Source organism: Triplophysa rosa, linkage group LG15 (assembly GCF_024868665.1).
Source record: "Triplophysa rosa linkage group LG15, Trosa_1v2, whole genome shotgun sequence".
Classification (NCBI taxonomy): domain Eukaryota; kingdom Metazoa; phylum Chordata; class Actinopteri; order Cypriniformes; family Nemacheilidae; genus Triplophysa; species Triplophysa rosa.
In genome coordinates this window covers 2525363-2552389 of record NC_079904.1, presented here as the reverse complement: position 1 = coordinate 2552389, position 27027 = coordinate 2525363, and the positions used below count along the sequence as shown (strand labels likewise).

At 37.6% G+C, this 27027-nt stretch overlaps 4 protein-coding genes across 4 annotated transcripts; 1 reads left to right on the top strand and 3 right to left on the bottom strand.

Moving 5' to 3' along the window:
- Window positions 1–18: 18 nt before the first annotated feature.
- Window positions 19–2951, bottom strand: LOC130566025 (translation initiation factor eIF-2B subunit beta-like). Its single transcript, XM_057353229.1, has 6 exons — window positions 2714–2951; window positions 2143–2263; window positions 1580–1731; window positions 1344–1507; window positions 1042–1129; window positions 19–26 (listed from the first exon to the last, which is right to left on the bottom strand). The coding sequence occupies exons 1-6, from the start codon at window positions 2883–2885 to the stop codon at window positions 19–21; spliced, it is 705 nt and encodes a 234-aa protein (XP_057209212.1). The 5' UTR covers window positions 2886–2951.
- Window positions 2952–3777: 826 nt separating this feature from the next.
- On the bottom strand, window positions 3778–6771 carry tmed10 (transmembrane p24 trafficking protein 10). Its single transcript, XM_057353752.1, has 5 exons — window positions 6524–6771; window positions 5906–6026; window positions 5569–5642; window positions 5282–5408; window positions 3778–5071 (listed from the first exon to the last, which is right to left on the bottom strand). Exons 1-5 carry the CDS (start codon window positions 6707–6709, stop codon window positions 4950–4952), a joined length of 630 nt encoding a protein of 209 aa, XP_057209735.1. The 5' UTR covers window positions 6710–6771; the 3' UTR covers window positions 3778–4949.
- Window positions 6772–17380: 10609 nt separating this feature from the next.
- Window positions 17381–19492, bottom strand: fosab (v-fos FBJ murine osteosarcoma viral oncogene homolog Ab). Its single transcript, XM_057353678.1, has 4 exons — window positions 19246–19492; window positions 18828–19043; window positions 18614–18721; window positions 17381–18499 (listed from the first exon to the last, which is right to left on the bottom strand). The coding sequence occupies exons 1-4, from the start codon at window positions 19348–19350 to the stop codon at window positions 17861–17863; spliced, it is 1068 nt and encodes a 355-aa protein (XP_057209661.1). The 5' UTR covers window positions 19351–19492; the 3' UTR covers window positions 17381–17860.
- Window positions 19493–21136: 1644 nt separating this feature from the next.
- Window positions 21137–24021, top strand: si:ch211-153j24.3 (protein c-Fos). Its single transcript, XM_057353677.1, has 4 exons — window positions 21137–22152; window positions 22335–22577; window positions 22692–22799; window positions 22886–24021. Exons 1-4 carry the CDS (start codon window positions 22057–22059, stop codon window positions 23516–23518), a joined length of 1080 nt encoding a protein of 359 aa, XP_057209660.1. The 5' UTR covers window positions 21137–22056; the 3' UTR covers window positions 23519–24021.
- Window positions 24022–27027: the final 3006 nt, after the last annotated feature.

Here is a 27027-nt window from a genome sequence, read left to right as displayed (position 1 = left end):
TTGTATCGTTGGAAAGGTCTAAGACTCTAGAACACATATTTGATCAATGTTTTGTAAAATAATTTATGTAGGAAGAGTTATTGATTCATAAATGATAATTTATTAAAAAATGAGTGTGCATCAAAAATATAGTTTGATACACATGTCATGTTTTTTATAATGTTTTGTTTACATGTTTCTGTGCTTTTGTATTTTTTCATTGTGTCTGTTTATTTGAAAAGTGAAAAAAAGTGAAAAAGCATCTTAATGTCTGTATTGTGGTCAAATGTCGTCAGATCAAGTGTTAAATGGGATACTTCACCCAAAAGTGAAAATTCATTCTATAATTTACTCACCTTCGAGTTGTTCTGATGAACACAGAGAAAGATGTTTGGAATAATGCTTATAACCAAACAGATCTCAACACCTATTGACTACCATAGTAGGAAATAAACAATGGTAGTCAAAAGTGCCCCAGAACTGTTTGCTGTCCTACATTCTTCAAAATGTCTTTGTGTTCAACAGAACAAAAGTAAATTTTCCTACTATGGGAGTTAATGGGTCCGTGTACCTTCGGATAATTCATTTATTCGTTTTTGTTTTCAAAACAGAAAAACGAATAAACCGTTCATTTTTTACATATTCCACCGTATACGAGACTAATTTTTGGGTTGTTTTCCTCAATATTTCTTTAAGTGCATCAAATTAATATACAACAAAACCAAAACGAAACATCAAGTATTTTTCTTAACAAAGCGCATTTTAGTCCACCGGAAGTTCAGCTGCACTGCCGCCTCTGGCGACGAGAGGTGGTAGCACAAGACCACTCTCTGAATTATACATATGTTTTCAGTGGTGTGTGCCACTAAATCCGTAAACAACCATACAGACACATAGGTAGACATTTCTGTGCAATGTAGAAGTATACACGCAGTTAATGAAACGGTGTTTTACGTGCAATTAATAATTATATCCTCCAGATAATACACTATCTATTTTTATACAACTTTTCATGTAAATTATATTTCATTCATTCTGCTGTATATAGCACATACCTTGTACNTCGTGACATCACAGCAAAGATGGCAGCATCTGGTATGACTGTCGTCTCGATGTCCTCTTTGGAAAGACTTGTGGCAATTTCGTGTCCCTGATGGACAACAGGAGACAAATGCATCTTAGAAAAAAGACTCAAAACTAACCGCATAAAACTTGAAATATGTTCACCCTCTTCCTAACAATAATTAAACATTATTTTAACATCTAAAGCATGTCGGTTTAACTCAAAGCCGTCTATTCTGCAGTTGCCAGTTTTAAGAGGTTTTAGTCAAATCAACTTTTTATTACAATAAAAAAGCACTGACCTGACAGAAGGGCGCGCATTCCGCAACGATAACGTGAAATTTGCGCTTCCGCGCTGCATCTTTAAGGAAAGCCTCCACTGTTCTGGAGCATCCGATAGTCATGATGACTTCATTCGAGTGGATGTGTTCCAGAGCCTGCATGGAGATGTTGTCTGTGGTTCCCTCTAAAGAAACACACACGAATCACAACACGCACTCTTCTGAAAACAAGCTATTGCGCGTGTCTGGATTCTCACCCAGTTCTGTCAGCAGTTCATTGATGGCTTCGATGACATTGGCTTTGAGATGGGCGAAGTGTTGTCTGAAGTTGTCCTCGCTGGATCCTCCGGACGTCAGGAGCTTGTGCAACGACTCCTGCTGATCCGTCTCCTCACTGCTGCCTCTCGACCTGAGAAATGATACAAGATCTACACTCAGAGAAAAAAACTACAGCTGGAATTATAAACAAATATTTGAAACGCCAAGAGACTTCATTTCATCTCATCGATGTCTAGGAGAAATAACTGCGATACTAAAAAGATCTCATCTATGATTTCTTTCCAGTGAGTGGGGCTTCAGCGCATCTGTCGTCACAAGGCATCTTGTAAACCAGTTCTCAATCATGTCCTGGAACCTTTTGGGTGTATCGCTCATCTAACACCTGAGTGAACTCATTAGTGGAGATTCCAAGATCTGAATTGGGACGTATCTGATAAGGGAGCCATCCAACAAGTGCAGTTCTCCAGGACAGGGTTGAGACGCTCGGCCATGTAGTTCAATGCATTGGGAAACGTTGACGCAGACCATGTGCAAGACTCACCTCGCATATTCTTCGCGGATTATTTTCAGCACCCTGCGGACCATGTTCCCGACGGTGGTTTCTGATGGCTGCGCTGCTGTCATGCGTCTGCCCTCTTTCCGTATGATCTCCATCAGCTCACCTGGAAAATGACACTAGAACCGTCAAGATCTTCCACAGCCAGAAGAAACGCGCAAAACTGTCTTCTCTACATTATTATGCACATGGATTGATGAATGTCAGGTGGGTTCTCCTCTCAAGCTTCAAGAACATCAGAAGGATGATCTCTAGTGTCCACAGCAGCTGTAAGGTTCTGGTTACTTGTGGCTGGAACAGCAGATATGGGTTCCAGCAGGATTAAATATCAAAAATAAGGTTCTGGTTTTTGACAGATCAACAGTTGGCATCTGATTTCAGAACTGCTGTGGGTTCTAGTTTGTCATGTCTAGAACATCGCCAGGCTTCTGATCTCAGATGTCTAAGACTGCTGTACGATCTCTGGTTTTAACCATCTAGATCCTGGTTCTGGTTTCCCGTGTCCAGAACATTCTTCTGATCTCTATGGGTTCCCCGTGTTATGGTTGTAACTCACCAGCGCTGCTCCAGCGGGCCTGCGCGGTGATTCTGCGGAGTAAAGCGGTCGTTTCTCGGGCAGTTTCCGCGGAGCCCCGGAGAGATCCCGTGCCGCTGCCGCATCGCTTTAGCTCCGCCAGAAACGCTTCAATGCGCTCGGACAGATCCGTCTCTTTATCTCCTCCTGGCATCTTCAATAATGTAAAAAAACCCCGCTGATGCAAACTGGTGTTCACTTGACTCACGGAACTAAATACGCAAAGCTCGTCCGGGTTATTACAAGCGTGTTCGGCTGCGGCCTTGCCTTGACCGATGGCCGTATGACCTCAAAGTATCACGAGAGCGTGCCAAAACCTAAGCTTTCTAGTCACTCTCGCGATACTTTGATGTCATACTGTAATCAATCTGCGCAACACCACATGACGTCGATTGACTCACGCGATGCGCTTCTTTAACAGCGCTGCCAGCCGTCGGTCTTCCATTCAGTCATTTTAACAATTACTTTGCAAAATGTACCTTTACTCAAAAAGGTAAACATGTTCGTTTAAACGCTATAATAATTTACCCCTCGAGTAGGACAGCGGACTGTGTAGAATCGTAGGGTCAGTTGACTGAAACTTTTTTTTAATGGATGACTTCTTCTGAATAAGCTGTTTGAACAAATGGAAAAATGATCAAAAGGTGTTTGATAAAAAGCGACAGACCGTTTAATTTATTTTGAATATTTTTAGTCACAACATGTTTTCCAGTGTTAGGTTTGTGTTTTTACGCAGTTTTGATGGGATTGCAGTTAGAGAACCATTTAAGCCTAAGTGTCAATAAGCTTTTGAATAGTAATGTCTATATTAAAAATAACTAAAATATATAGGGGTGTATTAATTTTAGGTTTAATCGCTGTTTATTGACATTTTTAACATTAATGTATTATTTATTCTAATGAGTAATTGGACATGTTCTTTAATTTATAATAGTTGTTTCAGATTAATTAATTAATATTAATATTCTTCTAAAATGCCTTAATGGTGCTGTAATATAGATTTTTGTTCATATTAAAACTCTAATCATTAACAAACAAACTCAAACTACTTTAGTAATAATTTTTATTGAATGACAAGCCAATGATTTTACTGAAATCAACTCCCACCAAATATTATTCAGAGAAAAAACATTGCTGTTGAAAATGATTTAACACTGGACCAAAACATCCGGGAATAAACCAAATCCTAACCTTCCACCCCAAATATGTGTAACCACTATTCCATACATTACAAATGAAGAGGAATACTAACCGCAGTTATTGCACGGTCTGAATTTTGTCACAATACAGGTAGAACCCATAGGCAAATCTTTAATATTATTAGAATAACGGGACCAGCAATGCCATTTTTCATTAGCTTTAACCGCAAGACCAATGCAAATTCTGTTAAACTGAATGTTTATTTCAATCTGTGGAGAAACCAATAACTAACAACAAAAAAAGAAAATCATAGATCAACTCAACCTTTCCCATAAGCTACATTCTACACACACACTAAAAAGAGATGCAACCACACAAAATAAAACAGATAAAAAAAACTAAGTAAATCCCTTTCCTAAAGTTAGAACGATGTATGACAGCTTTAAGCGCTGATGTGCTTTTACTCGCTTCAATTGCAGGGTGTGGGACTTCATTTTGAATTTTAAAATGGCTTTGCAATTCCAAACACTAGTCATTTTAACAAAGAATAGACAGTCAAACACATCAGTCAACAATCGGTTTGTGAAAACTTTGTATGCAAAGGCTGACACAATCATTCTTTTCAAATAACGATAATCAGTCAAAAAAATCTAAGAATCCAAAACAGATTAAAGCAGTACAATATAAGCACTGAATCAAGAGTAATTATTAACACACACATCCGATGACCACAAAGAATGTTTTTAGTTTCTCTCACAGAGCGGTTGCACGTCTCTTAGCTGTTACAGGGGCTTGTGCTGTTATTTTATATAAATACATTGCAAAAAAAGAACAAAAACTTTGCGTTTCCCCCCCCCAAATTATACTGAGCGATCTTGTATCAAAAACGCACTGAAAAGACAAATTTGGCCGCCAAGCATCAATCATTCCCAGAGAATTCCCTGATGCACGTCCACTTCCGATGAACTTCAAGTTGCCTGTGGCAACCGGAAGCAATTGCCGAGGCAGAGCAAATGTCAGGGGCCGAAGGTTGTGATGTCAGGAAGTAGTTCTCTGTCCCTGATTGTTCAAGCAGGATTTACTCAATGAGCTTCTTGGCCTTAAAGAAACGACGCAGGTAGAACACCTGCCACGTGGCCAGACCAATGAGACAGCACATGGAGAAGATGCTGAAGTACAGCACACGTGTGTTGGTGGATTCTGTAAGACACGACAAATGGAAAATCAGAAAACGCATAAAACAGATCCTGGTCCAGATAACAAAACTAGCAGGTCAAAGTGTCTTTGATTACACAACTGATCGCTGATGTTTCCGCTGTGTTTACAAGACGTACAAAATTTTTTCATAAAAATGACATTTCAAATCATCCTGACATCCTCATCAATCTACATTTCAATGTTGAATCTTACCATTCGTGTCTCTCATCTCCTCCTCTCTCTTCTTCATGTAAGCGAAATCATTCACGATGGACTCCGACAGATCCTCTAGCCGACGGAGCTCCACCTCCAGGGGCTTCAGTTTTTCTACCTTGGCAATCTGAACAAAGCGACGTCATCAGAATGATTCTAAGCAATTAACGAAGAAGTGATTCACAACATTTCAAATACCGAAAAACTTAAAAACTACCAAAATACTTTTTAATTGTCATTCTAAAACTAATTAAAATATCAATCAAGACCAACAAATATCTACAAACCTCTTCATAATTTTTGGCCTCAACACCATGTTTCATGTCTAAGTTGATCTGCTGGTCTGGAACTCTTCCAGTTCCTAAAAAACAGGGAAAAATAAGTAAGGAACTTAAAAAATCTGATTTTTTTCATCAAAAACATGTCTCTGAATGAATGTATACATTATCCTATGATATTTATTTATTTAACATCACCCCATACCTACATGCTATAACACTTTCTGCTTAACATATGTTAGCCAAGTTGCCTATATAAAACACCTCTCCTTTTCAAAACTAAAGTTTTAAAAGACTCAAGAAAGACTTGCTTTATAAGAAGGAGTTATTCTGCAGATATACTCACCCATTTGAGACTTGCTTTCGAAGCACACCTCAAACATGTCATAATCCTCTGTGGTGAAGGCGAACTTGCCTTTGGTTGCATCTTCTTTCGAGTAGAGGGTGTGTCCAGAGGAATCAGTAATCTAACAACATTGAGTAAAATACTTCATATTTAGTAAATGCCTACAACACATGGTAAACACAAACATTAAGAGCTGATACTAAAATGTAAAGAGTTCTGTCCAATGCCTGTGTGTGTAAAAGACTGACGTGTTACAATCCCATTCAATGAGATCCGGAAAAAACACTGAAACATATCCACATAGACCCCTTAAACAAATTCAAAACTGCAAAATAACAACAAAACTCAATTTAATCAGATTAACTACATTTATTTAATCAGCTGACCGTTACTTAAAGCTACATAGACACATTATATGTGTCATAAAACGACCGTCCAACCAGGAAGCGCCATGTAGCGCTAGCATACGGCCTCGATTTAAAACCAAAAGATTCGTTAAAATCATCGCGATTTAACCGAACACTCAGTATGAACGTGTATGCATAGTTGATTTTAGCTTTAGTGACTCTTTGCTTTTATTTTAATATGGTTAATCCCGTAGAGTTGTAGTGACGTCACCTTCAGGTTGGTTTTCGTGTTCGGCTGCTCGCTGATCTCGTATTCTCCGGTAACGAGCACGTCTTTGTGAATCTCCTCCCGCAAACACTTTCTGCTGCGCACCGGCAGGTAGAACGAGATCGACACGACGGACTGAACGACGAACGATAGTAAAAGCGGGAGCAACAACACACCGAACCGCGCCATGACGAGCCGATCGCTCCACTGCTGCAGGCCCCGGACACTCAACCCACTGCGCCTGCGCCTGCGCCTTCGCACAGCGCATGCGCACTGATTCTGATGCTTCTCGTAATCTTGAGGGCCACCTTGTGGAGATGCGTGAGTAAAACAGTGCTCCTTAGAACACCGTTTTTTTTAATAAAAACGTTGTCATTTTTATTTTTGTAATATATATTTTGTTAATGTAAAGGTTTTTTAAAAACATTACGCATAAAGCATCCCTATTACTTCACAGATATCAATGAATTAGCTGGCAGGTCGTGGTCTCTGCGACAGCCCTATGGTGTACTACATTAAACACTTTAATAGAAAGTTCCATTTGTTAACATTCGTTTTAATATTATTATTTAACAGGAACTAACATTTCTTAATGTTATTTTCAACATTTACTAATACATTTTTAAATCAAAAGCTGTATAGTCTATGTATCATGTAAATGTAAAAATAAGTACAGCCTGAGGAACGCCTATTTTACTTCAATACTTTTTATCATATCATGAAAAACATTGTATCGTTGGAAAGGTCTAAGACTCTAGAACACATATTTGATCAATGTTTTGTAAAATAATTTATGTAGGAAGAGTTATTGATTCATAAATGATAATTTATTAAAAAATGAGTGTGCATCAAAAATATAGTTTGATACACATGTCATGTTTTTTATAATGTTTTGTTTACATGTTTCTGTGCTTTTGTATTTTTTCATTGTGTCTGTTTATTTGAAAAGTGAAAAAAAGTGAAAAAGCATCTTAATGTCTGTATTGTGGTCAAATGTCGTCAGATCAAGTGTTAAATGGGATACTTCACCCAAAAGTGAAAATTCATTCTATAATTTACTCACCTTCGAGTTGTTCTGATGAACACAGAGAAAGATGTTTGGAATAATGCTTATAACCAAACAGATCTCAACACCTATTGACTACCATAGTAGGAAATAAACAATGGTAGTCAAAAGTGCCCCAGAACTGTTTGCTGTCCTACATTCTTCAAAATGTCTTTGTGTTCAACAGAACAAAAGTAAATTTTCCTACTATGGGAGTTAATGGGTCCGTGTACCTTCGGATAATTCATTTATTCGTTTTTGTTTTCAAAACAGAAAAACGAATAAACCGTTCATTTTTTACATATTCCACCGTATACGAGACTAATTTTTGGGTTGTTTTCCTCAATATTTCTTTAAGTGCATCAAATTAATATACAACAAAACCAAAACGAAACATCAAGTATTTTTCTTAACAAAGCGCATTTTAGTCCACCGGAAGTTCAGCTGCACTGCCGCCTCTGGCGACGAGAGGTGGTAGCACAAGACCACTCTCTGAATTATACATATGTTTTCAGTGGTGTGTGCCACTAAATCCGTAAACAACCATACAGACACATAGGTAGACATTTCTGTGCAATGTAGAAGTATACACGCAGTTAATGAAATAAAGAATGGACCTATATGGACGCGCACGCGCATGCGTCAATGCTCGTGGCAGCGATGTATCTGACAGCGGGGGAGGTCACCATAGCCACCGTTAAAATGGATAGTGAGAGAGGCGCGTCTTGCACTTTAATGTGTTCAAAAATTGCACTTAGTTTGCACTTTGTATGTAGAAGTGTTTTGTCTTTTATGTTAACATTTTTACGAACAGTGCAAACAAAGTGCAATTTTTGAACACTTCTACATACAATTGTTGTATGTAGAACTGTTTTGTCTTTTATATTTTATACTGTATGTAGAAAGACATACATGATGCTATGTTTATAAAAATAAGATGAGTTAATAAAAAACCTGTACTTTTCATTGCACGTTACATTCTATTACAAAAACTCCGCCCAAAACACAATAGAAAATGTAATGGGTTTCCTTGTAAGTACCATTATGAACCTTTGGGTTTTTATGCATTAAAACCAAAACTAAATTCCTATTATAACTAATAAATCCATTACATTTTCTATTGTGTTTTGGGTAGGGTTCTATTGTTTTTTTATTCTTAATAAAATGTAGTGAGTGGTGTGTATGAGACATTACATGTTGATCAAGCAGACTGTATATTATAAAAACTATTTCTTCACTTTACTTCTTCTTTTATCATGGGTCACTATGACCGGTTAACCTTTACATTCGCATACCTGAATATGAATGAATGAATAGCTTTTATTGTCATTGCAGGCAAAGCAAACAACGAAATTCTTAGAGCACCGGTAACACAAAACATAAATAAATATTTGTAATATAATACGACAAAAATGCCCTCTGGCCGGCGCTTCAGAGCACCAAACACCAGGACTTCCAGACACAGAAGTAGCTTCTTCCCCCAGGCAATCTCCCTCCTAAACAGATAACTGCTCCTTAAGAGCAATATTCCACTTCCACTATAGTGTGCACTATTGTGCCTTATTATATGTACATTTCATTTATACATGTACTGTATATAACACTACCTCTACTACATTATCCATTTGCACAAGTGTACATACAATCTGTTAATATGTATTTTCTACTACCCTGTACAATGTCTCTTATATGTTATTATCCCCCATTTTCTGTACAATAGTGTTTTATTTTATATATGCATATTTTAGAATCTTTTACGCTGTAAATCTTATTACATTTGTATTGTCATTGTGTTGAATGTCTGTAGCTTCCAACATCAAAGAAAATTCCCTGTGTGTGAAAGCACACTTGGCAATAAATCTCTTCTGATTCTGATTCTGAAAAAAGTGCAAAAAATTGGAAAAACAGCATTTTGACTAATCACTGTAAAATGAGCAACAAGGTAATAGACCAGATAAGGGAGATCTTAAAGTGCAGTGAGATAGCAGAGTCACATTTGAACATTTACTGTAGATAACTGTTTAGGATATGTATTGTCCTGGGATAGAAACTGTCTCTAAATCGGCTAGTGTATGTTTTGGCTGATCTGTAACGCCTGCCAGATGGCAACAGTTCAAACAGACCGTGACGAGAGTGAGAGCAGTCTCTGGTGATTCTCATTCCTAACAAACCTTTATTTTAGACACTCACTTTGCTTATTTGTACAATCTCTTAGTAGTTATAACTTTTTACCAAACTCAGCTAGCCTATAATGTAATATGCAATGATAAGGACAGGTTTTGATTAACTCAGCTTATTTTTGTAAACAGCTATCATACATGTAGAGTTGTATAGAAATGTTTAGTCTTTTATGTTTAACATTTTCATGAACTTTCACATTTTTAGTGCAAACAAAGGTGCAAACTTGTTTCAGACGTGCAAAACGAGCTGCTCTCACTATGAATTTAAATGGGGGCTATGGTTAAACCTCCCTTGCTGTCAGCTTTGCAAGCATGTATGCACCCGCCCGCGCACGCACACACACATTCTTTATTTTATCAGAATCAGTCGCAGTTTTAAGTGTTTTAACTGTTCACTTCCAGTTCACGCTTTAACTTGTCGATTTCATGCTTATGCGGAAACTGGCAACATTCTGTTATCAGAATCAGAAAGAGCTTTATTGCCAAGTATGTTTGCACATACAAGGAATTTGTTTTGGTGACAGGAGCATCCAGAACACAGAAACAGCAACAACAGTACACAGAGACCATAACACAATAGAATACAGTACACAGATGACTTAAATAAGGGCCTATGGGTATAAAACATTTAAGAAATACAATTCAATAAACATAAGATAAAGCTATAGAGAGTAAACTATGCGTGTATGTAAATATGTACAAGTAAAAAATAAAAATAGACTATTATAGTACAAGGTATGTGCTATATACAGCAGAATGAATGAAATATAATTTACATGAAAAGTTGTATAAAAATAGATAGTGTATTATCTGGAGGATATAATTATTAATTGCACGTAAAACACCGTTTCATTAACTGCGTGTATACTTCTACATTGCACAGAAATGTCTACCTATGTGTCTGTATGGATGTTTACGGATTTAGTGGCACACACCACTGAAAACATATGTATAATTCAGAGAGTGGTCTTGTGCTACCACCTCTCGTCGCCAGAGGCGGCAGTGCAGCTGAACTTCCGGTGGACTAAAATGCGCTTTGTTGAGAAAAATACTTGATGTTTCGTTTTGGTTTTGTTGTATATTAATTTGATGCACTTAAAGAAATATTGAGGAAAACAACCCCAAAATTAGTCTCGTATACGGTGGAATATGTAAAAAATGAACGGTTTATTCGTTTTTCTGTTTTGAAAACAAAAACGAATAAATGAATTATATAAGTGTCTGTCAGTTTCATTTTCAATTATACGTGTTTGGGTAATTGCTTCAGAATTTCAGATTTTCGAACAAACACAAAAATTACTGGTTTTTCTAATTTTACATTTATGTGCTTGCGCTTGCAGCTGGATCGTACCATTATCGCCGGTGGTAGGGGTGTAGTCTACAGCCGCCCACGGACCCACACCGCTGTCGCGTTATGAAAGGCCTACGGTTTATCTAATCATATTTATCTCCCTTATGTATTACACATGTATTAAATATATTTTTACTAACACTACTGTCTGGTCTGTAATCATTAATCTATTCGACATCGGTTGCCGTTTTGGTTTTAGTCAGTAGATGGTAATGCTGCGGATCTGTATGTCATTGGGAACGGCCGGGCAGCAAGTGCAGTGAGTGCACGCACAAAAAGTAGAAGTGATGGATAACTTGTATCAGTCGCAGCCCGAGATATTACGTACAGTGGCGTATTGCTGCCACATACATTTTATTATGTCATAATAACGAGATCATATGTCGTTAAAACAATATATTTTCTAGTTTTGACGGGATAATACAAGTGTAACTTTGGTTTGAGAAGTGGGGGGACACAAAATGGGGAGAAATGTTTTTGATTTGAATCCTATCACAAATTCAAAATACCTATATTTTGCGTTATTTTTGATTGTTTAAATTTATTAAACCAAAATGTGTTTTTATTGTGTAGCAAAAGTGGATGTTCATGAAGGGGGAAATGCGAGTATTGACTGAGAAACGGAGGAAAACTGGGCTTGTAAACCTGAATCTGCGGTCGGAAGGAGACGAGGATGACTTTCTAAAATGCTTAACGAGGTTTAACGTACAGTTGTCATGTCAAGCCTTGTTATAAACACTAACTGCTGTTAAAAAAACGAGTCCTTATTAAACAAAAAAAAGTAATAAATCACGCGTTGCGCGTTTCTTCCCCACAGAAGTCCATTACAAGGAAACAGCTTATAGCCTACCGAAACAACGACCATATAAAAACAGGTTTCTATTCAATTCATATAAAAACCACGTGATTGAAAACAATCTTTCAGTGATCTTTTTTTAGTGTGCACGCAACGCGCGCATTGACAGGCAGACTCTTTGTGTCCTGCTCGTTCCTAGTAGGCTACATCTCCGTGCGGCGATGACGGCGTGTGGTTAAAATAATCATTACAAACACATTTGAAAATGATTTTGGAAAGTGAGGGAGCATGTTCCCCCTGTCCCCTGTGGAAATGACGTCCCTGGGATAATATGGCATTTAAATGATATATTTTCTTGTTATAAAGGGATAATATGTATGGAGGACTAAACCTGCAAAAATTATAAATAAATAAATGTATAAATAAATAAATATATAAACGAATAAATGTAATAATATGAAAATAAATAAAGGAATGAATGGTTTGATAAAACAAAATAATTCGTTTTAGCTATTATTGATCTTAGCTTTAACTTTTCTTTTCATTTTTTAAATTGATTTATTATTTTTTGTGTCCATTTTTAAATTATTTTAAATTATTATTTATTTTTAGATTATTTTATTTATCATTTCCTTTTATTTTTACATTTATTTATTTATACGTTTATTTATTTTTATATTTATTTATTATCGCATGTATTTATTTCCACTTTTATTTATTTATTCTTGAATTTATTCTTACTTTTCTGTGTCTTGTATGATAATTAGATGGGTTGGTCTTGCCTACTATTGGTTCAGCGTAGATTGAAGCGTTTGATCGATTACTCTTGACTTGTTTTGGACTAACGTCACGTCACTCACTGATCGTTTGCTTCGTGTATAACGTTAAGTAACTATGGCGGGCGCACAATTAGCTAGAGAGTTACAGCATTTAGCCAATGAAGTCGATAACCATGCATCAAATGACTGTGTGTCATTCAGATTAGATGCACTTATTGATGATTTATTACAGATTGACGGCGAGATAAATGACAAAGTTCTCCCTCGGTTGTTAGCCTCTTTGCAGCACATTCAAAGTCTGTGCGAGTCAGAGGGTGCTATGCTATGGTGGCGTTACAGTTCAACTGGTGAAAATCATAAAGCACAAAATGTAATAAGGTTTAACTACACAGATGAGCTTGTAAACCGAAGTCGCAAGCTAACGCTTTGTCAAAGTGATAGTTATAAGCAGCCTTTCGGTTAGAAAAAGCGTAAAGATTTAATGTAACATAATGTAAATGAATTGAGACATAGTGAATTTAAGTCACAAGTTAACACGGTAGTAATGAGCATCGTTCTTTCACTACAGGGGCCATCAAATGGAAACCATTCCTTCTAAAAAGACGTGGTTACTAAACGGTACTCGTAAACTACATTCCATAAGAGATTAATAACACAGAGGTCACAATTTAAAACTGGCATATTCCCTTGATTCATCCAGCTGCATATTGTTGTGTGACAACTTGATATTATTGCAAAGATCTGCAGCAGCTAGCATTGCGAAATAGCTTAGTGTGATTGTTACCGTAGTGACACGCTGCCTCGCTTTATTATTGTATGGGTACGAATCCCGTGTCAAATCGCTTTATTTATTTTTTCACCTCGCTTCAGCCGTTACGGGCGATCATACCAATAATTTGCAATCTTAACAAGAATGTCAAAATCATGTAACAAGAAAGTCTGTGTTTATTAGACATCTTAATATCAAGTCGTCTTGTGCTTTCAGAATCGACGAATCTGCTGAGGTCGTTCATGCACTCTTTGGCAGAGGACCTGTAACCGGAGCTTGGTCACCACCTTAGCACCCCCTGACTCGCACAGATTTTGAAGAACATTTATCTCGCCGTCAATCTGTAATAAATCATCAATAAATGCATCTAATCTGAATGACACACAGTCATTTGATGCATGGTTATCGACTTCATTGGCTAAATGCTGTAACTCTCTAGCTAATTGTGCGCCCGCCATAGTTACTTAACGTTATACACGAAGCAAACGATCAGTGAGTGACGTGACGTTAGTCCAAAACAAGTCAAGAGTAATCGATCAAACGCTTCAATCTACGCTGAACCAATAGTAGGCAAGACCAACCCATCTAATTATCATACAAGACACAGAAAAGTAAGAATAAATTCAAGAATAAATAAATAAAAGTGGAAATAAATACATGCGATAATAAATAAATATAAAAATAAATAAACGTATAAATAAATAAATGTAAAAATACAAGGAAATGATAAATAAAATAATAAAAAAATAAAAAATAATAATAATTATAAATAATTAAAAAGGGACACAAAAAATAATAAATCAATTTAAAAATGAAAAGAAAAGTTAAAGCTAAGATCAATAATAGCTAAAACGAATTATTTTGTTTTATCAAACCATTCATTCCTGTATTTATTTTCATATTATTACATTTATTCGTTTATATATTTATTTATTTATACATTTATTTATTTATAATTTTTGCAGGTTTAGTCCTCCATAAATATGACGTCTCATAATAATTAGGCTATACACATTAACCGTGAAAGCGACATGTTTTCTAGATGGACATTCTACCAACCGACGGATCACACTTTCATATGAATCAAGCGCACTCCACTCACTCATTGTCCAGACAATGTGGTTAACGTGCAAAGGTAACGGTGATCTGATATAAACAGTAGTACGCACTGTAAACCCCTACCACCGGCGATAATGGTACGATCCAGCTGCAAGCGCAAGCACATAAATGTAAAATTAGAAAAAACAGTAATTTTTGTGTTTGTTCGAAAATCTGAAATTCTGAAGCAATTACCCAAACACGTATAATTGAAAATGAAACTGAGAGACAATTATCCATTTGTGAAGTGACCATGAACATTGAAAATGAAAGTTTGAAACCAATTTTCATTTGATTAATTTTGATGGTAAAAATTGAAAAAAGAACTGCAAAGTGTTGAGATCTGTTTGTTATAAGCATTATTCCAAATATCTTTCTCTGTGTTAATCAGAACAAAGAAATGTATACACATTTGGAACAACTCAACTGTGAGTAAATGTAGACAGAATTTTCATTTTCGGGTGAAGTATCCCTTTATACCAATGAAAAACAAAGGGGCCCCCTAGTGGATTTTTGTGGTACAGAAGCTAAAAGACTCACTGACACGTCATAATTTGGTGTATCAAGAAGACCAAAATAGATACAACACTTGGGTGACACTTGGGACTTTGACATATAACATTTTTGGGCTGATATTTTGTATGTATTATTTTTTCAAAGAAAAACTTTTATATTTTTATTGCAATAAACGTAACCTAAAATAACTTTGTTTGTTTTATTTTATATTGTGATTTTTTCAGCAATAATCTTGCCCTTTTTTCTTTCAAACGAGATCAACTTTAGGTATGTATTCCAAAGAATTCATGAGAATTCATTATAGCCATTGAAGTTCCAACAGTGCATTTCATGTAGGCTCAAAAAGGGCTGTGAATCTTAAGGGGTTGAAGGAATAGTTCACCTAAAAATGAAAATGACTTGCATTGGTTTTGTGTCTGTACAATAAAAGTCAATGGGTACCGCGGTTTTTCAGTTACCAACATTTTTCAAAATATCTTCTTTTGTGTTCTGCAGAAGAAAGAAAGTCTTTTCCTATGTCTTAATTTTCCTATAGATGATATCTGGGAGAATGTTTTTTTTTTTTACAACATTAACCTCCCTCTTACTGCTTACATAGTGGGTTCTCTATAGAAAACATAACCCATAACCTAAATCATCTAACTCTGGATAGATCTGATTATATTAAACTATTATACTATCTTGATATTGATCCACAATGATACCGTAGAGTTGTTCAAATCTTTTTCATAAACCAAAAAATATAGATAGAACTATCCGACTTATGTCTAAGATGCAGGAGCAGGCAGGAGACGAAGTGATGATATTATAAAATGAGCATAGTTTATTATGGACAAAATCATAGTTGTGTTTAGATGCCATCTTGAACTCCAAAGTTCCATCGCTCATTCTAACTCTGTCTGAATAAAAACACATTGAGCAGGTGTTATTATACAAACAAAGACAGTGGAAAATTACTACTTCACAACATTGTCATGTGACCTTACGAACCTTGAGAATGAGACCACTGGAAACTTATATCTACTTGTGAAGACAATACAAATGCAGCACCCAACATAATGTAGCCTACAATGTAATGACTAGAAAGATAAATCTAATATATAACTTATAAAACTGTATAGAAAATTTGTAAAGAATAATAACAAAGAGTAATAAGAAAAAGACTAAAGATTAAATGCAACACAAAATGTTTGTAATCTCAAATCAGAAGTTCACCATTTTTAAAAAAGACACACACACACACACACACATGGTCTAGAATAATGAATGCAAAGTGTTTTTTCTCTTAAAAATCTCTTCTGCTCATGGCTCGGTTAGATCATTTTCATATAGCTGATGTAGGAAATGGTGGCAGTCCAGCTGTGTCTATCCATCTTTAGTGAGGCAGCAATGCATTATGGTCTATCTTTATCTTGAATTCTCTCTCTTTTTTCCCTTTTTCTCCTATTTTTTCTCTTCTCCAGCATACGTTGGCTGCCTGTTTTCTCCCCTGGGCTTCAGCATCAACGCAGGTTGGCGTCACCGTGTTCTAATTTTACTGCTGTTGATGCTGATGGTGAAGGCAGCGCACCTGCTATTTCTGTCTCTGCCTCTCTCAGGGGTCTGCCAATTGTATTATTAGACAGAGAATTATTACATTCCACGTCATTTCACGTCATGGCCACAACTGTCTCTGACTGGCTGTGTGATTAAAAGTGGTAATTTTGAACATAACCTCTATCAGTTTTTTCTTTCATCTCTTTAGCATCTGATTTTCATTCTGTTCCTTTAATATGTCTCTGCCTCATTTCCTTTTGTATTCTATGCAACTGAAGGCATAGTTTTCACCTGAATAAGCAATTGAATAACAAAATGGAGCATCTGAAACTACAAATCTGTGGCTATGAGGGAGGGTGAAGAGAAGCAGCTGATGAAGTTTTACAGCTGCTCCCTCTTTCTTCAAATGGGTGTAACTGTGATAGAATGAAAAGGGAAGGAAGTGACCAAGGTGCAATATGTGATTGCATCACCATCTCTTACGCACATAAACAACGTCATTTCCTCAGTAATTTCATACGGCTGCAATATTTGTTAAAGGAAATAATACCAACGATTGCAGCTTTAAATCATGGCTCATTTTAAAACCCCAATCATGTTCATTTACAGAATCATTTGACTTAGCCTTTTGGTAAATTCGATTAACGTAGAAACAGGAAAATCCTAAACACACATCGGAGAGCTCTTAAACATCAATAGCAAGTTTTGTCACACTGTAGACTGATATGCAATTGACATTTTGAAGTCTAAAGTCAGTCGTGATCAAGGTAAAACAAATGCAACAAACAGATATAGTACGTTAAATATTTATTGTCTAGTTTTGCAAATGATTTGCACGTTCACACATTTCAGTACAAAAATAAATCCCAGAAATGAAAAGGACTACGTTTTCACAGAAAACTTCATACTTGGACATTAGAGACCATTTAATGCAATGGTGAGGCAGCACACATTTAAGTTAATAAAGTTCACACATTCAAAATCAACCATAGAGGCAAAACAAGTTAATTCTCTATTGCTCGGAACACTAATACAACAATTTAATCTAGCACCAATAAACTCAAGACTCTATTATTAGTTTAACTTAACATAGATCATTAATGTAAAATTAGTTTATCCATGCTTATCTTGCTACATTTGGCGGGCATGTATGGTTTCGATAAATATAGGAAGCAATGATGATTGCTTGATAGAGTCAGTTCCATAGCCTTGCGTTGCCATTTTATATCAAGTTGTCAGAATTCGAATGCTAATAGTCTATAGTGGACTCTCAAAGAGTGAGGAGGGTTGGGGAATTCAGGGAATCAGACGAGTGCTCGTTGCTGCTGCTGCCCCTTCGATGAACCAGCCCGCAGGTGGGGAACACATCATTTTCTGGGTAGGTGAACATAAAGGAAGACGTGTAGGTAGTGCAGGCCGGGGTGCAGGTGACAACAGGTGTGCAAAGGGGCTCCATGTCGTTGTTAGCCGACGTGTAGAGTGGCTCCCAGTCTTGAGCGTACAGAGAACTGGACAGGTCCACGTCAGGCACCGAGCGAGCGGTCTCGAGGTCTGCTTTGGCCAAGAGCTCCAGAGACTCTTCAAGGGTGGGCTCCAGGTCGGAGATCCTCACCGTGGAGTTGAAGCTGTCGGTGGAGGGTGTGCTGGAAAACGGCGAGGTACTGGAAGAGGTTGTGACTGGTTCGTTTGGCGTTGACACTCCTGAGGTAGTAACGCTGTGAATCTCAGGGACCGATTTGGAGGCGATGGGAGAAACCGACTGCTCTGGAAAGCTGACGACCATCTCGGAGGGGATCTTGCAGATGGGTTTGTGCGCAGCGAGGATGAACTCCAACCTCTCCTTCTCTTTGAGCAGCTTAGCAATGTCATTTTGAATGGCGGATTTCTCTTCCTCAAGTGTGTCAGTTTCCTGTTGGAGCAAAGAGGAGGACTGTCAGATTGTTTGATAGACACTACACTGGCATTCTGTAGATACTTTGGTCTGTAAAGAATTTGAGAAAGCAAAGATGTGAGGGACACTTACAGCCTGCAGAGTATCAGTGAGTTCTCTCCTTCTGTTGCGGCATTTTGCTGCAGCCATCTTGTTTCTTTCACGGCGGACCCTTTTCTTTTCATCCTCCTCAGGTGAAACCTACACAAGAAATAATATGAACATTTTACCTCCTGCATAGTCACATATAAAAAATATGAAGAATACAGAATAATCTCTTAAACTATCAAATCAATGCATTATTTACCTGTTCAGCTCTGGATCTCTTGTTTGAACCTAGGGTTTTTGTTCCAGTGACTCTCATTTTTGAGTAAGGGCTCGGGTTGTAGGACCGAGTTTCGCCGTTGGATGGCGCCACAGATGAAACCATGGGCTGAACCATCCACTGCAGGTCCGGGCATGAAGAGATCGCCGTGACGGTTGGCACGAAAGAGGCACTTGAGACACTCAGATCTGTGAACTCCTAAAAACGCAACAACAACAAAAATTCACGTTTAATCTACTGAACAAACGAGTATATGATAATGCTCGTATAGCCTATTCTTAAGGTGCATTGACTACTTGAATTTCTTCGAAAAACAATTCAACTACAATTCAAACATAATTGGTGAATGAGTAACTCTACATTTGTGAATGAATTAAATATCAATAAGAGTTATATATACCTGAGTCTGGCTGACGGGGTAATACGCGAGACTATCGCTGCTCGGTGACGCCGTGCTGCACCGAGAAGACGCGTCACAGTCGGCGTTAAGGTTGGTAAACATCATCCTGTCAAATGTCGAGAAGCAAAATCTATCCAGTACTACAATATCCAGAAAAGCGTGTTCAAATAACTGCAGTTGGTTAGTTCCCTGTTCGTCTTTTGCTCTTCTCTCTGTCCGTATCCAAAGTTTGACTGGTGAGCTTCTGCGCCTGGCGCAGTATTTATTGGGTTCTCCGAATGACGTCAAGGGAAGGCGTGGCGACTATGTTCCAGCGATTGCGTTTAAACATTAAAAACGACATTTTCCACAATAAAATGTAACGGTTTAAAAGACATATTATGTCAAAGGTCTTAAAACGTTCTGAAAAGATTATAAATATAGTTCATAGATGAAGAGTTTAGCAAAAACAGGACTGAATGCACGAAGTTCCATAGCAGGGTATCCCAAGACGTCATTTACCTTATATGGAATACATCCTGAACAGGCGGAGCGCTGATGGGAAATACTCTGTGCAGTGTAGAGCATTATGTAAAGATACTTCGAGAATACTTCGAGAAACAGTGTTGTCAAAAACAAAATAAAGTCTGCTTTGGATACTCTTTGGAAACTACTACGATTGTATTTCTTGTTAGAACCTTATAGCATTTTATATACACGTAATTGATCAAATTAGCTACATCTTATTTGTTGTGATGCAAAATTGTTTGTTTCACTTCACCTTCAAACAGAGTTTACTGTTGTCACGGTTCATACTTTCTACAAACCACAGACAACATTCACGGCCTTAGGCAGTGTTCGTACCTTTGCGTATAGGCTCATAGGGCGTAATATATGGCCGAACTGTAACCTACAAACACGTAGGCTGGAAGTGTGAATAACCGCCTCAGCAGGTTTTGAGGATGCTGAGTTTGTCTTTAAGATCCTAGCGTTGCGTCATTAAACAAGTTATGAAATAAACACAGGCTATGGTGTAAATTCGATTTTAAGAGACAAATAAATGGAACACAACAATATAATGTTTATTTAAACACCTATACTCGCCCTTTGGGTTATTCGTCATACCTTTCGACACTATGTGTTTTATGAGGTTTATCTAAAATGTTCTTTATAGGCCTATATTTTCAGTCATGGCTATTTCAATATGTTTCCACGATTAGGTAAACATTACTCAAACAGATGACCTTTGTTATTAATTAACAGCTAAAAACAGCTCTATCAGCGTTCCCATGTTACGTCACGTTCACTGCTCCACTTTTCTGCGCGTGTTTTGTTTGATCTTCCGCGTTGTCTGAGCGACGCCTCTCCCACTGACGTCACTGCAACCTGAACCTGTGCAAATCTGTTTCACCTGTAAACAACAGACGTCTGTTACCAACAGTAAATAAACATAAGAATAAACTATGAGGAAGACGGAACAATCTTATAATATGTATTTTACTGAAAAATATATTTAGATGTGGTTGCCAGTGTAAGCAAGGTTGACACGTTTACACAATAAATTGTGTTTGTAGGCTAATATTCTTGACAGTTTACCGACAATACTTGTTCAATGCATTTGCGTTGACCGTTAGCTTATTATTTGCATAACGCCCCTTTCCGTCCATGAGGACACACACAGATCAGAAGCCAGGGGCGGATCTGCCGGGAAACACTTGGACCGCTGACAGCAGGGAGGCCCCTCGCCTTCATGTGCAAGCGGGATTACCTCATCTGGACTATGAATAGACATTTTCACACAGGTCTTGGATACGAACAACAGAGTTTTATTCCAGCCCAAGTGTAGGCTATATTAGAAAATTATAAAAAAGCGTGATGTTGCATGCGCCTCACAAGAAAATAATAAGAAACGTTTCCCAGCAGATATGAAATAAACACCTGTAATGAAAAACACACACTTCGCTAATTTGGGCTACTTGGTGAAGATATCGTCATAAGAATGTCATTGAATTAAGCATGATATGATAAAAATAGGTTGTGCCGCAGTAGCGCTGCAGCCACGGGCTCCACACCGGATACGCCAAATATGGTCAGGACACGCTGCTCTCTGATTGGCTGCTCACATTAGCGACAGGGTTGTTGCTGGAGCGCTTTGAGTGGGAGATCCATCATTGTAATTGACAATGGATGCGAGAAAAAAAACATCTTTTAATAGCAAGGGCGTCGTTGAACTATCACAACATTCCTTTGCTTGTTATCACATATCGTGTTGCCCTTTTTGTCATCAGCTAGTTTTTATTTTTGCGTTTCCTAAATACCACCTTCTTTTCTATTGATGATATCAAATGCACATCTTGTCTTAATAATATGTTTCTTGAGCTCACTGCATTCGGGATATTAAACTGTTTATCTCTGTAATATGCAAATGATATCAGGATATACACAGACTGCAAACAAAGCACGTAAAATGACGTATGTTATTCATTCATGTGAACGCTTTAACATAATTACCTACCACAAAGATGAGGTTACGCATACGGTTGGCACTGTCAGATTTTACGAAATAAATTAAAATGTTAAAAGCAGGGAAATATGTGAAATGCAGTCGGCTCGTGTTGACCGTCTCCCCTCCGGATCAGTGGTACAGTCTCGTCTCACAGTTTTCATTCATAAAAATCTGCCTCACTATAAAAAGAAGCAGCGCTGATGGCTGATGCCTTCTTGCGTAGTGACCAAAATCTAGATTTGAAAAAATACCGCAAAACCTGCAATCGGTGACATTAGTCACACATTAATCTCGCTCTCGTCATCTCTTTGTGTGGTCTGCCAGGAATGATGCCTAAAAACGTATCCGCGTGTCGGAGTGTTTCTCAGGTGTCTGCAGAAGAAGAGCTGCACGCATCAGACCCTCAGATGAAGGATACGCAGGTAAAAATGAATTGCATGATAACTGGACTATTTCATTTTGCTTCAATTAATAATTTTTGGTTATGATCTAATGATTCTTGAACAACACCCTCTTGATTGAAATTGTGTGAAAAAGATTGTGCATGAGCATACTGTTTATGAGCATGTCAAATGACCACATATTTTTCTGTGCACTGTTTTAGAAGGCAGGTGTTGAGAAGGACGAGTGTTTAAACACAGAGGCAGCCGATGATCCCTTTGTTCCCACGGTCACTGCTGTAGCTTCAGCTCCAGACCTGAAGTGGATGGTCCTGTCGACGGACATCTCTTCAGTGTCACCCTGCAGCGCTGCGAGACATGAAAGACCACAGAGCACATCTCGCTCCAAAGACTCGAAGGCTACTCGAAAGACTTTCACGTGCAGGAAAAAGGGGACGAAAGAGCAGGTAAATATGCATTTTTGAAGGTTTTCTAAATTTCTTTTATGCAAGAGATTACCATTTTCTCAAAGATTTCACATTCAGCAATCTATAACATGTATGTGCGTGTGTGTGGTTTAGCTTTCACCAGAGGAAGAGGAGAGGAAGCGAATCAGAAGAGAGAGGAACAAACTTGCAGCGGCCAAGTGTCGAAATCGCAGACGAGAACTGACCAACAGTCTCCAAGCAGTAAGTTTACAAATCAACGCATGTGATTATGTTCCGATAACCTTTGAGATTTCTGCATGACGTTGTTAAACACTACGTGTTTTCAGGAAACCGACAGTCTTGAGGAAGACAAAGCAGCTCTGAAGTCCGAGATCGCCAGTCTGTTAAAGGAGAAAAAAAGTCTGGAGCTCATTCTTTCTGCTCACAAACCCCGCTGTAAAATCACAGAGGACACAGAAGGAGAAACAGAAGAGAAAATTCAAGCCCAGGAGGACCAGACACCCCCTCACTCCCCAGACACCACCCCAGAACCTAACCAGGTGCCCACCACCCCCCAGCAAGCCGAACCCCCCTGCACTGCGATTTTCGGGGACTCTGATGTCCTGCTGTGTTCCAGTGCAGAACTGGGAGCCGTTGAGGTGGAACCTTACATTGATATGAGGGATGTATCCATGGAAGACATAAGCGATGTGATTGACAGCAGTGATGACATGGATCTGTTGGTGCCGGATATCGATCTCACGAGCTCTCTGGGTTTGAGCGAATGGGAAACCCTGTACATGTCAATGGGAGGCGGGTTAGAACCTATCACCTCTCTGACATGTAGCCCCACCTGTAGCAGCAGCAGCAACACTGTGCCTGTTTTCAGCTTCAACGGTGCAGATTTGGAGAAACATGAGAGCAACAAAGAGGGCTTGAGCAAGACTAACGCTGCCAAAGAAATCTTGATGAAATTATGAAAAAGGGGAATATGTCAATGATGTGAAACACCTTACCCAAAAAAACCTAATGCAAAGTGTTTCAAATATGGGTTCAACACTTCAGAATATGGTGAATGCTGTGTGAAAAAATGATAAAGACATACAATGTAATGTGATCCTAATATCCACTGGAGTCACCTGTGTACCAGATGTGTTGCTTCCAGATGTTAAAAGTATTGTTGTTCATTTGAAAGACATGCTTATAAACGATTTCATGCACTTTTGTACCTGTAGGTACTTGTAACTGTATCAGGTGATTTTGTGTTGTACTGTGCAATGTGTTACACAGTGTCTAAGTGTGTGACTAGCTGAATAACAGCTTGTATTTTGTGGTATTGTTAAAAATGTGATCCTGAACATGGTGGCAAAAAATCTATCGACTCCTTTAACATTATGCATATTGCTCTTTCTGCTTCCCTTTCAGTGGTCTCGCATGTCTCTTATTAACAAAGAAAAAAAGAAGGGAAAAATAAAGAAAAATGTGTGGAGTGTTGCGTCTCTTGCTTTATTTATGGCGAGCGAGTTGTAAAAGTCTAATTTCTATCAATAAAGAACAAACAGGTTATTATTGCACATGCAAAATGTCCACGCGAAAAAGCACCTTTATTTTTTGCACACCGGTCGTTTCTACAGCGCCTAAACAGCACTGTCACGCATCCGTGCGTGTCTTGCGTCACACGTCTTTCTTTTCACGCAAACCCATATCATCGCGCTCGGTTTTCTAAAAGTGTATTTTTGAAAGTATCTGTGTATCGATTCACCCCACACCAATTTGTCGATACTTGCACTGCTATCACGGTCGGAATATTTCTCTCCGCCTGGGACGTAACGAAAAGAGCATGACGTCAGTGCGTCTTTCTACGCACGCGGCTTTTTTCACTCGGCTTTCCGTGCCCAAATTTGGAAATGTAATGCGATGTTGTTCTGTCACTATGGAAACACCAGAGTCTCGTTTCGCCAGTGAAAGGTTTCCGGAATCTCTCACTCTCTGAGAGAGAGAGAGAGAGAGAGAGAGAGAGAGAGGAGGGGCAGCGGAGAGACATCTCGGTAGGTTACGGGAACTGGATAAGCTTCTGCTAAATGAATAAACAAAGGAATAAATGTACATTATATCGCATTTACCGTTATTAAACAATCGACATGTGTCTTAATGTTTTGATTTGGCCACCAAATGTAGCCTATATTTAAAGCGTTTATTGCTGCAGTCATTTAGCGGCAGCCTTTATTCATGGTCACATGGTCGAAGAGTTTGTAACAAAATAAATGTTTTAGCATTTATTTTCCTTTCCTTATTTATGTAATATTTTTTGACTGCACTGCTAAAATGTATTAATTTTATATAAAAACATCATAAAATATTGTGTGGCTAAACTCTTGTGCATACAAGTAACTTAGCCATAAATAAATGCTAATTTCGAGTAATTAACTTGTTGTTCTTTTATTTACACCTTATTAATCATTGGAGTCCAAAAATATTAAACGACTTGTGTTTTTTATTTAGCCTATTAATGCTTGTTTTTTTCACTCTGTTGTTCTTAATAAATTATAGCAGGCTTTGTTTGCTGCTTTTCTATACAAACAGATTCACTGGCGCAAGCATGCACTCCACAAATTTGAGCAAAATCTGGTGATCCATGCAATTCTATCATGATTTGAGAATGCTCCAAAGAGCATCTTGTGTGCTTCAATGCATGCAAGACAATCTGACCTTTTGTCTGAGTTAAGATGGGCAGTGTCACACATTTGTTTATATTTGATTAGTGACCGAAATAGTGCTGAATCTTACATATTCCAATTTAATTTGTGTCAAAATAACAATTGTGTTTTGGACCCAAATATATATTGATGATTTACTGTTGTAAACACATATCAGAAATTCGTAGATTATTGATACAGTAACATATTCTGTATTTGTTATGTAAAATATTACATAGAGTGTAAAATGATTAGTCAACATATTCTGGGGCTAATGAGTTTAAACTGGCAGCAAAAACAAAACCAACTTCCCCTTCATTCTTGACAAATTCAGGATGTCGTTTCAATATAACATGATTCACATAACATACAGATAGACTATATTCACATAAAGCAATTTTACATAACATATAAGCAGACATATTGTAAATAAAATACAATTTTATTTACCCTATTTAGGTGCTTTAAGTGTATTGGCCCTGTATCAGCATCCCAGACTATCTATTTTATAATTAAGTTTACAGTCACATATACAGCAATCTGGACTACAGCTCATGTATCAAATGTCTCTTCGGTTCCCATCAATGAGAGTTACTGCATTTGTCCTGCATGGTACAATGTTAGACCTTCTTTTATAATGTCTTTGTATATATTTTTAAATGTAAGATACTGACAAATAATTTTTGCCTGAACAATGCATAAAAATAAACCAGTAAGTCAGAATTCAAATATATTTGACCTCCTGTGCATTTTCAAATGACTGTCTTTCCAATTGTGCCATATTTCCGAAAAGTTGGAACAATGTCTGGCTGCTGTTTTCTCACTTTGAGGTGATCAAAAATAACTGTTCATCATTCGGTAGTGTTTATTTATATGATTGTCAGACGCAGAAGTACCTTAGTCAGCATTGCTCATCAGGTGCTGAACATGAACATCCTCATTCCTGTGATAAAGAAAAGTACTGAAACATTCAATTATAAAGCAGATAGTTCTGACTGAGCTATGTTTTAAAATGGATAAAATTCTGATTAATGCACATAACTTGGCAGAAGAATTTATTTTTATCTATAAATAAATGTAACTTTTAATAAAAAATTAAAAGTCAGTCAATTCATTACTGTATCAGTTGCTGCTATTAAACAAAGAAATAAGTTATTTGAGGCCATACTTTGCAGTGGTTTTATTGTAGGTAATGACATTTAACCATGTTTTTAGTACTTCTGTGTGACAAAGACCTAGAATTCAACGACACAATTAACTTCTCTTAAATTACATTTAACTTCAGTCCGAAAATCCTAGACTTCATGAATCCTGATGACTGTACCTATGATACAATAAAGCTGTCAGATAACCAATCTAGAAGAGGAAGTGTGTCTGTGACTGTAAGGTGATTATGTCTGCGGTATGTCTAAAATTGTTAGTGTTTCAGTGCACACAAAAAGATCCACTCAAGTCTGTTGTATTTAATCTGTAATAAGAGATGCACGTATGTTCATAAAATGGCATTTTATAGGCGAGTGCCTCTCTCACATTGGTGTGATATATGATAGATTATGTACAGTCAGCCTGTCATTATTGTAAAATAAAACCTGACGTAAAGTGGAGATGACTTTACATGATCTGGCCTGGCTATGTCACTAAAAAATAACGTACGTGAAATGTTGCCGGTCGTTAAATTGTGTCTTATCTTTAAAAATATAACAACCATGAATACCACCAGAGCTGTCTAAACAGACAAAACACAATTAAATACAACAATTGTAGCATAGAGGTCCTAATGACAACAAATGGCA